At 38.9% G+C, this 13,060-nt stretch overlaps 1 protein-coding gene across 1 annotated transcript in view; it reads left to right on the forward strand.

Annotated features, from left to right (window-relative positions):
* Positions 1-11,948, forward strand: part of chrm3a (cholinergic receptor, muscarinic 3a) — a 79,277-nt gene extending 67,329 nt beyond the window's left edge. The window contains exon 3 of the mRNA XM_085477374.1: positions 8,762-11,948. Within this exon, the coding sequence (XP_085333500.1) occupies positions 8,781-10,724 (1,944 nt within the window). The 5' untranslated portion in view covers positions 8,762-8,780 and the 3' untranslated portion in view covers positions 10,725-11,948. The remainder of the gene's footprint in view (positions 1-8,761) is intronic.
* The last annotated feature ends 1,112 nt before the right edge of the window (positions 11,949-13,060 follow it).

The following is a 13,060-nucleotide window of genomic DNA, read 5'->3' on the forward strand; positions in this document are numbered from 1 at the left end:
TTCAAGTGCCTGTTCAATAGGCAGATGGTTGCACTTCCTTTTAAGGAGTGTTCGCAATAGCCTATTAGTTACATGTGTATAGCATCTGTGTAGGGTTGCACTGAAGTGCAGGCTTGAGGTGTGAGGCAGTGGGTCAGGCTTGGTATCAGCCTTGCAAAAAAACAAAGCGAGGTACTTCATAGTTTAGATTGCGGGAATTGTTAGGAGCTAGCTGTCACTGTGGCAAATTTAATGCACAAGCAAATTTTTTTCCAGTGTCCCACTCCAAAATCTTCCATAAAACTCACCCTAATTTCAGTGACGGTATCTTTACTTTTGTTTTTAAAACACACAAAAGGTATGCTTTGGCTCTCATCCAGTTTTAGATTTATGACAACAATGAAAGAAAGGTTAACTTACAGCATTCCCCCTGCAGTCATCCTGAAGCCCTTTGGTTTGACATATTCCGGAGCTGTTCTTCTACTGTCTGTAGTTTGCCTTTCTACATTGTTCCTGCCTCTTGCTTTCACATACACACATACTACGCAAGCATGTCCAAGTGTCTAAGAGTGCCATGTCTAAAGAGTTCCAGCAGCTTGTTACAGAGGCTGTCAAAAAGCAACAGAGACCCACCGCAGAGGTGAGGATGTGTGTGAAATCCCATGAGCCTGTAGCACAGGTCAGGAGCATAACAACATCCAGCCTCTCTTTCCACGTGGAGATTTTTCTCCTCACACAGATACTCTCATACAACAGCTGAGGAATATAACAACAAAAATGACTTCCTTCATTCATTTAATGCATTCAGTAAGACTGCATATCCAAACAGTTTTGGCTTTTACAATTTTGTAACCATTAGTTTCTTAAAAGGACAAAATCGACTGTGTGGTTGCTATCTACAACAACACCTTTATTTTCAGTACTTTCTAATCCTGTCTCTGTCAAAAGGATATTTTCACTAATTAGTGTCCTCTGAAACTTACAAATCAGTAAAAGAAATCACTCCTTTTTAAACTGGCTTTAGTTAAAGTTTGGGTGGTTTGATCACAAAAATGACGGGTCAGATAAGGGAAATATCATAATTTCTAGTGAAGTTCGTATTGAGGCAGTTTCCTTATTATTTCTGCATATTTGCACAATATAAGATGTAAAGCATCAAGAACATACTGTATGTAGCCTGTCTTTTTTGATTGACACCACCCACAGTTTTTCACTGGTTTCACAAGGAACAAGTAGCCCACGGATCTTCTTATCAGTCAGACTTTCTAAGCCATGTTTAACACTGAGTGATTGATTTTTCAACCAGCCCCAACTGGTCACTGCTGATGGCCACACCTCTGTGAACCTGGTTTTGTCAGAGGTTTCTTTCTGTTAAAAGGGAGTTTTTCCTTTCCACTGTCGCTAAAGTGCTTGCTCATACAGCATCATCTGATTTTTAGGGGTTTCCCAGGGGTTTTTGTTGGGTCTTTACTTTAATATAGAAACCGTCTTGAGGCAGTTGTTGTTGTGATTTGACACTATATAAATAAGATTGAATTGAATATCCTGTTATAATGGCACTATGCAAAACCACTCACACAATTATTTCACTTCCTCACGTTATTATTTTATCAGGATAAGCTCCTGTCAAACTGCAATCTGTTTATGGCTTGTGGTGCCAGTGTAAGCAGAACTCAGACACTGTTGTGCAGTAATCTGGATTTCGGCAAAAAAACCCAACAACAACAAAAAAACACCTCAATAAAAGCAGATCTCCTGGCTGCCCACAGTCATAAAGGAGACTAAACAAGGTTAGGGCAGAACAATTATGCTGAGCTGCTTCCTGGTGTTAGGAAACTGACAGGATTTCTTCAGTTGTACAGACACTCCTGGTTTTCTGTTATGCAGTCAGGAGTTTACACTGATAACATTAGTATTTACATTTTTCACTTGAAGAGCAAGATTTGCACTTAATGACTAAAACGCTTAGACTTCTGCTAATGTACAAACAATTATTCAATTAAAAACTCTCTTCCTTCTATGGGCTGGGCTACATGCTGGAAAATGTGCAATATAAGTAGACTCAAGAGTGCTTTGCTCAGCTAGAACCTGATGTACTCTGGTGCTTTTTAGCTACGATCAGGAGTTTTAGGATAACAAAGCGGTCCTACGCATGGAAATGCTTGTCTGCTGCGCTGACACTTTGGTCCAGACTGAAACATATATCACCATTAAGTGGTTTGCCATTAAAGTTTCTACAAATGTCTTTGTGCAAATGGCTGCACAAAGACATTTTACAAATATTATATGATGTTTTTAAACACATAAAAATATAAAGACAATACATCCAAAGGTGAAATAATTTGATGAAAAACATTTAAAAAAAACTTGAAGCAGAGACCTGTTAACTCTTCTTTTGATAGCACAGTTGTAGTTTTAGGGCAACATGTTGCTTACTTTATCTTAGATACCTGGTTTACATGGTTTGGCATTATCTTACTGAAAAATGTGATGCTTTTCCTGCAAAATAGGTATTTGCTCCAAAACGTAAACATACACAACATCTATAAATTGAAAAAGGGTCTATACAAAATTTTACATTGTCAGACCACTTGGCAGTATTTCACCTTTTTTCGATCTATCTTAATGAGCCTGAGCTTAGAGAAAGGTTCTTTGTGTATTTCTCCTTACATGGTAGAGGTTTAACCTGCATTTATTAAACTAATGAAGTGTTTTCACAAACTGGGATTTTTAGAAGCTTCACTCAGCCCATGAATGCCCACGATATGATGTCCAGATATGTCTCCCAAAGTAAAATGTAGCACATGTAACCTAAATAACTGATACTATTGAAAGGGTCTGGTAATCCTTCAATAAACTCTACATTCATTTTCATCCTTTTTAATTTATCTTATCTCCCCTGCACATTCATAATGTTTGCTACTCGGGTGCGAGGAATCTCTCACATGTGATAAGGAATGAATAGCTTGCCGCTTATGAGAGGGATATTTCTTGTCGTAAAAGATTTACAGTATAAACAGTGTTTCTTGTCACGTGCCTCCAATAAATTACAGAAACATTTGTGAAATCGAGCGTGTCCTTATCTGACTCACAGCTCCTGAGAAAAGGCACACAGCGCTGGCAGAGTGTCTGACACTCTCATAGTAAATAATGTGCATAATATTATTAAATCCAGAAACACATATTTGCTTTAAAAAACAGCTGGAGGGATCAACATGTCTGAGATACTCAAAAGATATTAGCAGCCTAGAAGCTGGGAGGCTTTGTCAGTCAGCAGTTTCATATATCTTAACAAACAAAGCACACAAGCAGTAGGAAATATTCACTGATGCTGAGGTCAATAAGAGGTAACTGCATTTTCTTTTGTCACTAAATCTAAATCCTTGTCAACAGATTTACTGAGATGTACAGATTTAAAGCACTTAAAGTAAATATTATTTTTTTTGGGTGTGAGTATTGTGAGAAGTCTCCAGACTACAGCTCCAAGGTATCACAAGGTGAAGGTGGTGTGTCATGGTGAAGGAAAAACCATGCCCGATTAAAATCAGGTAGGGCAGAACCTGTGGAGGAGGACGTGTAATTTGTTGCTGAAACTGTACCTGTCCACAGGTACAGTTTCAGCAACAGTTCGAAGCTATTTAACAGATTAAAGATATGCCAGACTAAAAATCTGTGAACTTCAGAGTTGACTTGAGAGTATTGCTCATGGACTCCCAGCAAGTCTGTTTGTTGCCAAGGAAGCACTAAATGCTTCTTTTTGTCAGCAGTGAGTACCTGACAGATGGCCTTGCGCTGTTTCTCAACCCTAGCCACCATCTTCTGGCAGCAACCCCCTGCTCTCCAGCTTGTGATGGCTTTAGCTCATCCTGTGCCACCACAACATCCCTTTTCAGGAGGAACAAGGCCAGTTTCCACTGTTGTTCCATGCCAAAACACAATTATATATAAATAAAATAATACAATTATATTGTTATTTTCTATTTAGCTTAGTACAGTTACTCAATTTAACAGGAAACATGCCATTTACTATCACAAAAACATTCTGTGTGATTTATTAGTGTCTGTTATGTCTGAATGTATTAAATTAAGTTTTTTACATCAAGCCTTGGCTTAATACTTTTCATGAACAACGGTGCTATTGAGCTTTGTTTGAAATTATAATTAATAGATGACTGTCTTTCTTAAAAACTAAGAAAGTAAATGCTTCCCCTATAATGTCGTTGGAAAATTGGGTGTTTATGTCAGAGTGCCTCTGATGTTTCACCATATCTGAGGTGGTGAAGAATAACAGACTTGTGCTTTGTATACAGCGAAAGTAACTTCATGTGTGGAAAAAAATGCTTCAGGTTCACTTTTAGAGATATATGGAGCACTCGTATTTAATTGTGCTGCATGGCACAATATCCTTGCAGAGGTGAGCGTATTCCCAAGTTATCTGATTACTACTTGGGTTACCAAAAGTCAGAGTCTTTTGTGGGTTGTATGACCCATACTGTAAATGTTGTTCACAATATCTCCAAGGAAACCATTGATCTCTATAGGTATGTAAGACCATTACATGTTTCCCATATGTGGTAGTGACTGTGAGCATCTCAGTGTGACTCATCAAGCTGAGATTTGGTCTACACATGCACAGTAGAGCAAACTATAGACCATAGTAACTACAGACTGCATTGTAGAGCTAACTTTTTTTTTGTCAATGCCAAAACATTTAGAATTTTGGCATATGTTTGAGATGCTCCTTTCTTTAATTCTAATTTTAGGAAATGGAGCTGTGAATTGTTATTGTTAGGTGAAGCAATATCAAGTGTAAAATACTATATTTGTGTGACAATATTCTAGTCTTTATTCACAAGTTTACTGCACCATATACGATAGTTAAAATTCACAGAGCAGTTAGTTTTTGGACACTACTTACCATCATGTTCTCGTTATGTAATATCTCACAATCCCACTTTGTGGGACAGCACAATTTTTTTTTAATGATTTAGGAATTGTTCTCAAAATGAAACAGCCTCATGAGATTTAATTGAAGTTGTGGCTTTTAGTACATGGTTAATGTGTCTCTGCAGTGGTAGCAGTGATGTCTCACAGCAACAAGGTTTTGGGTTTGAACCTGCTGGCTTGCTGCTGCCTTTCTGTGTGGACTTTTCATGTTCTCCTTGTCCGTGTGTCAGGTCCCTGCAGGTACCCTGACTCCCAACACTCACGCACTTAGTCCAAACACATGTGTCTTAGGTTATCTTGTGATCCAAATTGTCTATAGGTTCAAATGTGTGTGTGTGTGTGTGTGGTTGTCTGTCTCTCTGTGCTTGTCCTGTGATAGACTGGCAGCCAGTCCAGACCCTTTCTCATCTCCAGTGAGAGCCCCCTACAGCCATGAATTTGGACAAGCGGTTAAGATAATTGATGAATACTGTATCTGTGTTTGAAGTTCTGAGTCGCTCTTGATGTCTGCCTTCTTCTTCACAAGGCAGAAATCTGCAAACTATATGACAATGCAGTGCTGCCCAGCCAGTGATTGTTATCACAAAACTATTGGTTACTGCTGTCGGGCTGGCTGAATATGTATGCATTTTGACTGTAGTGGCTCTGTTAAAATTGAAATGTGTGACAGCTTGAGTAATCTTGGTTTTCTTTGCCAGTGTCTCTTTTATTTTGAAGAAGAGGTTGTGTCTGGTTCTGCTTTGTTTGTCAGTATTTTATTTGCATTTTTGTGGTGTGTGTTCAAGTTATTAAAGTTAAAAATCTAGGCACTTCTGGGGCCAGAGTGACCAAAATTCAAATTACAGCAGCTTTAACCTTCATTAAAAGTGCTTGTCAGTGTGACTCATCCTTGGTGGAAATAGTTTTTGGCCATATCACTACTATGCTAAAAATAGTAAGCTGAAATGGCCGTATATTAGTCATCCAATCATTTAGATGGATTCTTGGACCCAACTTGGATTGCGCTGTCAAACCCTGCTGGGACAAATGCCTGAAAATGTCAGGGAACAAGTTGTGTTGCACCTCAGTAAACGAGTATCGATCTTCCTTTGTACCTGAAGCTATCACACCTACGTGCCCTGGAGTCAAACTTAAGACATAGAGCTTAACGTTGACTTGGAGAAAACAAGACAAATACAGTATAATGGCTTCTCTGTAATGGCAGCTGTTGGCAGAGTTTTAGCCCACCTATGTTGGAAAAGGATACTGTCGTCTGGCTCATACATTTTTCATTTGAAGAGGGGTGATTATATTTTTTGAGAGGAAAACAAACATAAAAACCACTCTCACTTATTTTGCTCCCAGCAGAATGTAGATGTAAATTTGTGGTAAATAACTAATGCAATCGGAGGCAACAACAAAACATAATTGTTCCGTTCATAATTATGTTTGTTCTGTAAGACAATTGCCTGATATCAGACAGAATTATCATCTGAACATTGGTTTATTGTTGCACAGGAAAGCTGAGTATTAATAAACACACAATACTCTCTCTCTCTGATATATATATATATATATATATATATATATATATATATATATACACACACTGTACACATCTATGCTGTATAATTGACTGCATATCCAATTAGATAGCCATAAATTTCTCCTATTAGTGTGATTGAAGGATTATGTACACTGTTGTGTCAGTGTGACGAGGGGCTTGCAGACCCATCAGTGCCAACACTGATTTATTGTGTAACTCTCAAAAAGAGACATGGCATAGAAATAGAAACAGAAATTTAGTCAATATATTGCTGTGATCGCCAAACAAACACATTTTGCACTGGTAAGTAAAGTTAAATGTTATTTATTTTGCATTAGTAACACATTGCATACATGCCCAGTACAATTTAATTTGTAAAATGTTAAAAGTTTGCCAACTCTAGGAAAGTTTTTTTCCCCCCTCAAAGGCATTGTTGTTTTTGTATTTGGCTGCTTTTGCTTTTCATATAGCCTGCTGTAATTTATTACATTGCTAAATTTAATGTGTGAATCTGTGCATACTGCAAATTTCTATGCAAATATGGTGCACACGATGCCTTTCGGTGAAAATGATATGCCCTGCACTGTCACGTAAAGCGTATATGAGTGAAACATGACGGCATTCTATCCATGGATGAGCATGGATGAAGTGATGCGTGTCCACAGCAAAGACAGCAGGGAGCTTTTTCATAATAGTAGTAGCGGTGTGCGGCTCTCGGTGTCACAAATGGCTATGAGACGCTGTTGGCTACTGGGGTTCTTTAACAGCTCTGTGGGAGGTCTGAGATTCTGTGTAGGCACAGGTACAGCACTCGGCTTCAAATACCTTTCCCTGTGGGATGAATACTGTGTGCACGATTGTCACTTTAAACATTATACAACTGCTATATTCGTGCTTATATATTTGTGTACATAGTGTCTATAGGCATGTGGATTTGGTGGTAAGGGGTAATATGTTTTTCCTTGTTGAAACATTGTTGTAAATGTCAGCAGAAGAAAACACTACTCCCATGGCTTTCACAATAAAAAGCAAGCGGGGGTAATGTGCGGCACTCTGTATAATCACAGCTGTGTACTGAGTATTGATTACTACACTTGTCAGGCAACAAAAAGCTACAGTTTTCATATGTGCTATTTGATGTTTGTATCATCAGACACATGTGTAAACTATCTGAATCCCTAGCTGTAAGTCCAAACTGATTTGCCAGTAATTTAAAAAGCATGCATCTCAATCCATTCACCTCAGCAGTTGTGCGTTATTGCTCAGCGAAACTCGAAGAGAATAGAACATGCTGGTTTAGAAATTGGAGGTCTTCATCTCGTTACCCAATTATCAGTAACTGCTTTGACAAAAACAGCTGGATCTTTCATTTAATGTTTGCCCTTTTATTGCAAAGTCATCTTGAATTGAACTAAAAACAGTGCATATTCACATATTCTTTGTGACTACGGCGGCATTAGCTCCTCTGGTGCTCTTTTCTCCATGTTTCACCATTAGGTTTTGTCTGTTGATAGCTTTATCTATCTAGGATCTATCTTTTCTTTCTTAGAGGGCTTTTGGAAGACCAGATCAATGCTGATGTCTAATTAGCGAGCAGGAAAAAAAATCGCTGCTCAGACAGGGAAAAGGTGCCAGAATATCTCCTAAAGTTCATTCCTCCTGCTTTATTCAAATCCCTACTTGTTATAACTTTTACCAGACTTAAATATAAAATTGCCATTATCACAAAACGGTTTCCCTTTGTAGACTAGCGACATATATGAGTGTTAAATTTTGAATGTAACCACTGTGCTAACTCCATTTATGGTCTGTAAGCAGAAAACCATCAGGTACAAGGGTCTAATGTGATGTAGTGTTTAGTTTTAACACAGACTAGGCAACAACGTGAAAATGCATTACCCGTGTCTAAGTTAAATATATCTGCAATTTTATTGGGTCTCATAAGAAACAGCTCTGATTGCACTCTTACTATCATTGTTGACCATCTACCTATGTTAATTCAGCATCAAGGTATAATTTGATATGTATTGCTTGTAGCATTTAAAGTGTACACAAAGATTGTGCGCAAATAAAATTAAGGGTGACTGTTTTAAAGGAAACATCCAAACATCTTTGGCTAGCCAAACACCCAGTTTTGTAGAATGGGTTTGTAGCCTCACCTAGTGGATATGAATAGGAATATCAGCTACCTTCTCAAATTTTGTTCTTTCTGCCACTCTTTTCTTTTACACTTGTCTATTTTCCCTTTTGTGCCCCTTTCCCCTCCTCTCTATGTCCCTTCCTACCTCCCTTTACTATCTTTCTCTTTAGAATATGCCAGAACATAACAATGAGCTCCAACAGCACAGATCCTGGTCTTTTCCTGACTGCCAGCACTCTACCACCATTGGCTGCAGCCTACTCACAGTCCAATGCACCCTATCAAGGAGGAACTGGAGGAACGCCCGTGGTTTATCATGCTATGGATGATAATTCCTCTTCTATCAGCAAGCTCTTAAACTCCACATTAGAACCCCAAAATGGGACTGCAACGGCAGCCCCTGATCCCTTGGGTGGCCACGCTGTGTGGCAGGTTGTCCTCATTGTCTTATTGACTGGCATGCTGTCACTGGTCACGGTCATTGGGAACATCCTGGTAGTAGTATCCTTCAAGGTTAATCGCCAACTAAAGACAGTCAACAACTATTTCCTGTTGAGCTTAGCTGTGGCTGACCTCATCATAGGGGTCATCTCCATGAACCTCTACACAGCTTATCTTGTGATGGGCTACTGGGCCATGGGCAACTGGGCATGCGACCTGTGGCTGGCTATAGACTACGTGGCAAGCAATGCATCTGTTATGAACCTACTGGTCATCAGCTTTGACCGCTACTTTTCAATTACTAGGCCTTTGACCTACCGGGCCAAACGGACCACAAGGCGAGCTGGGATCATGATAGGCTTAGCCTGGTTTGTTTCTCTTGTCCTGTGGGCTCCGGCCATCCTGCTATGGCAGTTTCTTGAGGGTAAAAGGACAGTGCCCTCAGGGGAATGCTACATTCAGTTCCTTTCACAGCCTATTATAACCTTCTGCACAGCCATGGCGGCATTCTACCTACCTGTGACAATAATGAGTGTTCTCTACTGGCGCATTTACAAGGAGACCCAGAATCGTTCAAAAGAGCTAGCTGGGTTGCAGGGCTCGGGTGGAATAGGAGCAAGAGGTGTAAACGGTGGGGGCGAAAGAGCCCGTTTTGTCCATCAGACAGGAAGTTCTAGAAGCTGCAGCAGCTATGAGTTGACCAGGCTCTCTAGGAGAAAGAGCACATGTCGGGAACTGGTAGGCCGCTTCCACTGCTGGCCCGGTGTTCGCTCTTGGAGACCTGGTAGTATGCGACAGGGAGATGGTGATCCAGATCAGAGTAGCAGTGACAGCTGGAACAACAATGATGCTGCAGTCTCTTTGGACCAGTCTGGGTCTTCAGAAGATGAGGACTGTGGAGGTAGAGATATGATTCCACAAAGTCATGCTATTTTCTCCATTGTTCTTAGCCTTCCTGGCATAAAAGCTGCTGTTAACTCCCAGCTAACCTCATGTGAGGATCTGGATGGAGCCTCAGAGGAGGATCCCCTTAGAGCAGCAGAGTATAATCGAGACAGTCTTTCATCAGTAGCTCCAAACACAATAGCCACTGTTACTCCGGAAGGGCAAAACAGTTCAGAAAATAGCTACCACCAACGCTTCTGCTCACGCAAAATTCAATCATTGTCTTCCATCCAGGCTACTTCTAACCATAGGTCTCTGGATGGTACCCCAGTAACCACTACCACTGCCTCTGACAGTACTACTACCAGCACAACCACTAAGTCCCCCTCAGGTCCAATGTCCTTCAAGGAGGCAGCTCTGGCAAAGCGTTTCGCTGCCCGAGCCCGGACTCAGATCACCAAAAGGAAGCGGATGTCCTTGGTAAAAGAGAAGAAGGCAGCTCAAACTCTCAGTGCCATCCTCTTTGCATTCATCATCACATGGACACCTTACAACATCATGGTGCTCATCAATGCTTTCTGTAAAACTTGCATCCCAGAAACTCTGTGGGCAGTAGGTTACTGGCTATGCTACGTCAACAGCACAGTCAACCCCATGTGTTACGCCCTGTGCAACAAGACTTTTCGTACAACATTTAAGATGATACTGTTGTGCCGCTGGGACCAGAAAAAAAGGAGGAAGCAGCAGTTTCAGCAAAGGCATTCTTCAGTGGTCTTTCACAGGAGAATTCCCAGGGAGTCTACGTAAAGGACGGAAAGTTAAGATTGCTTGTAACAGAAATCAAAAATGTAACACAGAAAGAAAAGAAAGAAACATACATTTAATTGTTTCTGTGGAGTTTCTTTATCTAGAGATCTTTAATGTTTTATTCTGCTATGTCAAACACAGCAACCCGATGTGGTGGTTTTGCAGTATGTGCTTGTGTTGGTGCATCCATTAAGCAAAGCCGTATATGTGTGTGAAGGTTTGCGTAAGGTGAGGTTCAGACATGAAGGTTGTGACTGTCCTTGAAGAACTTTTTATCATTTCATGCAAGTACAGCAGCAAGAAAGTGAAGTGAGTGGACAATACTCGAAAAGGGCTTAAAAAACAAATTGCAGGAGAAATACTGAAGTGCAATTGATGCAAATAGAGAGGATGTTGTCACAGAGTTGGGGATTACACTTTTCTGATCATTTCTCTCTGTGGGTAGTTTGCTCTGTAACATTCAGAGTGGATTTGCATTTTAAATAAAACTATATATATATATTAAAAAAAATGTTCACAGGCTTCTACATTTTATTAATTTGCCCAGCCATCTTTTTGACTGGTATGCAGTTTTATTAAAGGTTCGGCACATTGCGTTTCTACATGTGCTCCTTTGTCAGTGTCTTTAATGAAATATAAAAAGTTCTTAAATTTTGTCCATACAGTCGACAGAAAACTGTTATTTTTGTGATTTTGGTTTTTGGTTTTCTAGAGATTTTGAGCCAGTCTGAAAATGATCCTTTTGACGAACTGAGTTGTGAATATTTTGTGTGGCACCACAGTCAGTGAACTGCTGTTGTGTTCAATGTGATTGTTGTGGTTTGTATGGTGGAGATAATAAGTACAATGGTTGTATTTTATGTACTTGCAATTTTCTGTCAAGTAATGATTATACAGTAATTATATTCCGTTTGTGTACATTTGGATATTTCTGAATATGATACACAAAGATTGTACACACACAAACACACTCACACACAAATATGTCCATTTGTTTAAAAAAGTGTGTTTTGATCTTACGTTATCTTTTGAATTTCCACAAAATTTCACATCTAACAACTCTTTTGTAAAAGGATGGCAATCTTTGATATAGTGGAACAATGGCGACCTCTAGTGGTGTACAAAAAGATCTGTTGCTCAAGCTGTTAACAGTTTAACTTCCACACTGCAGTATCAAAATCTGAAATATATATATATATATATATATATATATATATATATATATATATATATATATATATATATTAATTCAATCTAAAAAAATTTATCTAAATTTTAAATGAAAACAGGTGACAAATTCAAGAAAAGCTACACTGAGGTGTTTAAATTCACTTGTACTTTAGAGGGAAGGTTCAATGCGGAGCAGTATAAAGTTGTTCTGAGTACAAATAATCATCATAAAATAATTTTAATATGGTAAAAAGAAATGTGCTACAACAACTAGCATACAAATTAATGGCTAGATCGTATTATATTGGAAATGATGACATGACTTTGGCTTATTTGCTGTATGCAAAGAAATGTTTAAAAAAAATCCTGTACCTGCCATCGGTGAATATTTCATTCGTTTTCAGCACAATGCTATAATACAGAAAGCTACTTTTGGCTGCTCCCTTATTCACAAGGGGTCACCACAAGGGGTGGCTCTTTGTATTTGATCTGGTAGATTTTTATGCTGAATGCCCTTTCTGATGCAGCCCCTGAGGAATTTGTATCTTCTTCCAGAAACAAACTGGGGATCTTTTGCTTATTAGTGTAAACCACTACAGTGTGGAGCCACGGTATAGGGTCAGAATACATTCTTCATCGATAAATGAGGGATTTTTTGTACTGTATTGGGAATGTAAACTGCCAACATTGTGAACACAACAGTTTGTTACATTTTAAGTATGCCAATCATACTCATATTTTAAGCCAATAAAAAAATAAAAAAACCTTTTGTCTATAATTACTTTATTTGTTTTGATTTTTTGTCTTTTTGCCACTGTGTAATTTAGGGTGTTTCACCTTTGTTACATAGAATAGTTTCACTTAAAATGAATCATTTGTTGAGTGTTGCTCTGCCTCACGTTCATATTTAACACATTTTCAATAATGCAGTTTCTTAACATCCAACCAGATCAGTTTAAAGCAATATATAATGTGGGTTGCATGAATTTATCCATAATATTCTGTAATCAGAGCTAAAAAAAAAATAAAAAAAAAATACAGTTACAATATAATTGGTGCTATAATACTATAATCACTAGCCACTACATTAGGGACATCTGCTTGGTAATGCAAAGATCAAGTCAGCCAACTCTGTGCATTTAAAGATGTTAAAGATGACCCGCTAA

The sequence above is a fragment of the Copadichromis virginalis genome, linkage group LG13, assembly GCF_057382275.1.
Source record: "Copadichromis virginalis isolate Kocher_CV1m ecotype Utaka linkage group LG13, C_Virginalis_male_GT1.1, whole genome shotgun sequence".
Lineage (NCBI taxonomy): Eukaryota > Metazoa > Chordata > Actinopteri > Cichliformes > Cichlidae > Copadichromis > Copadichromis virginalis.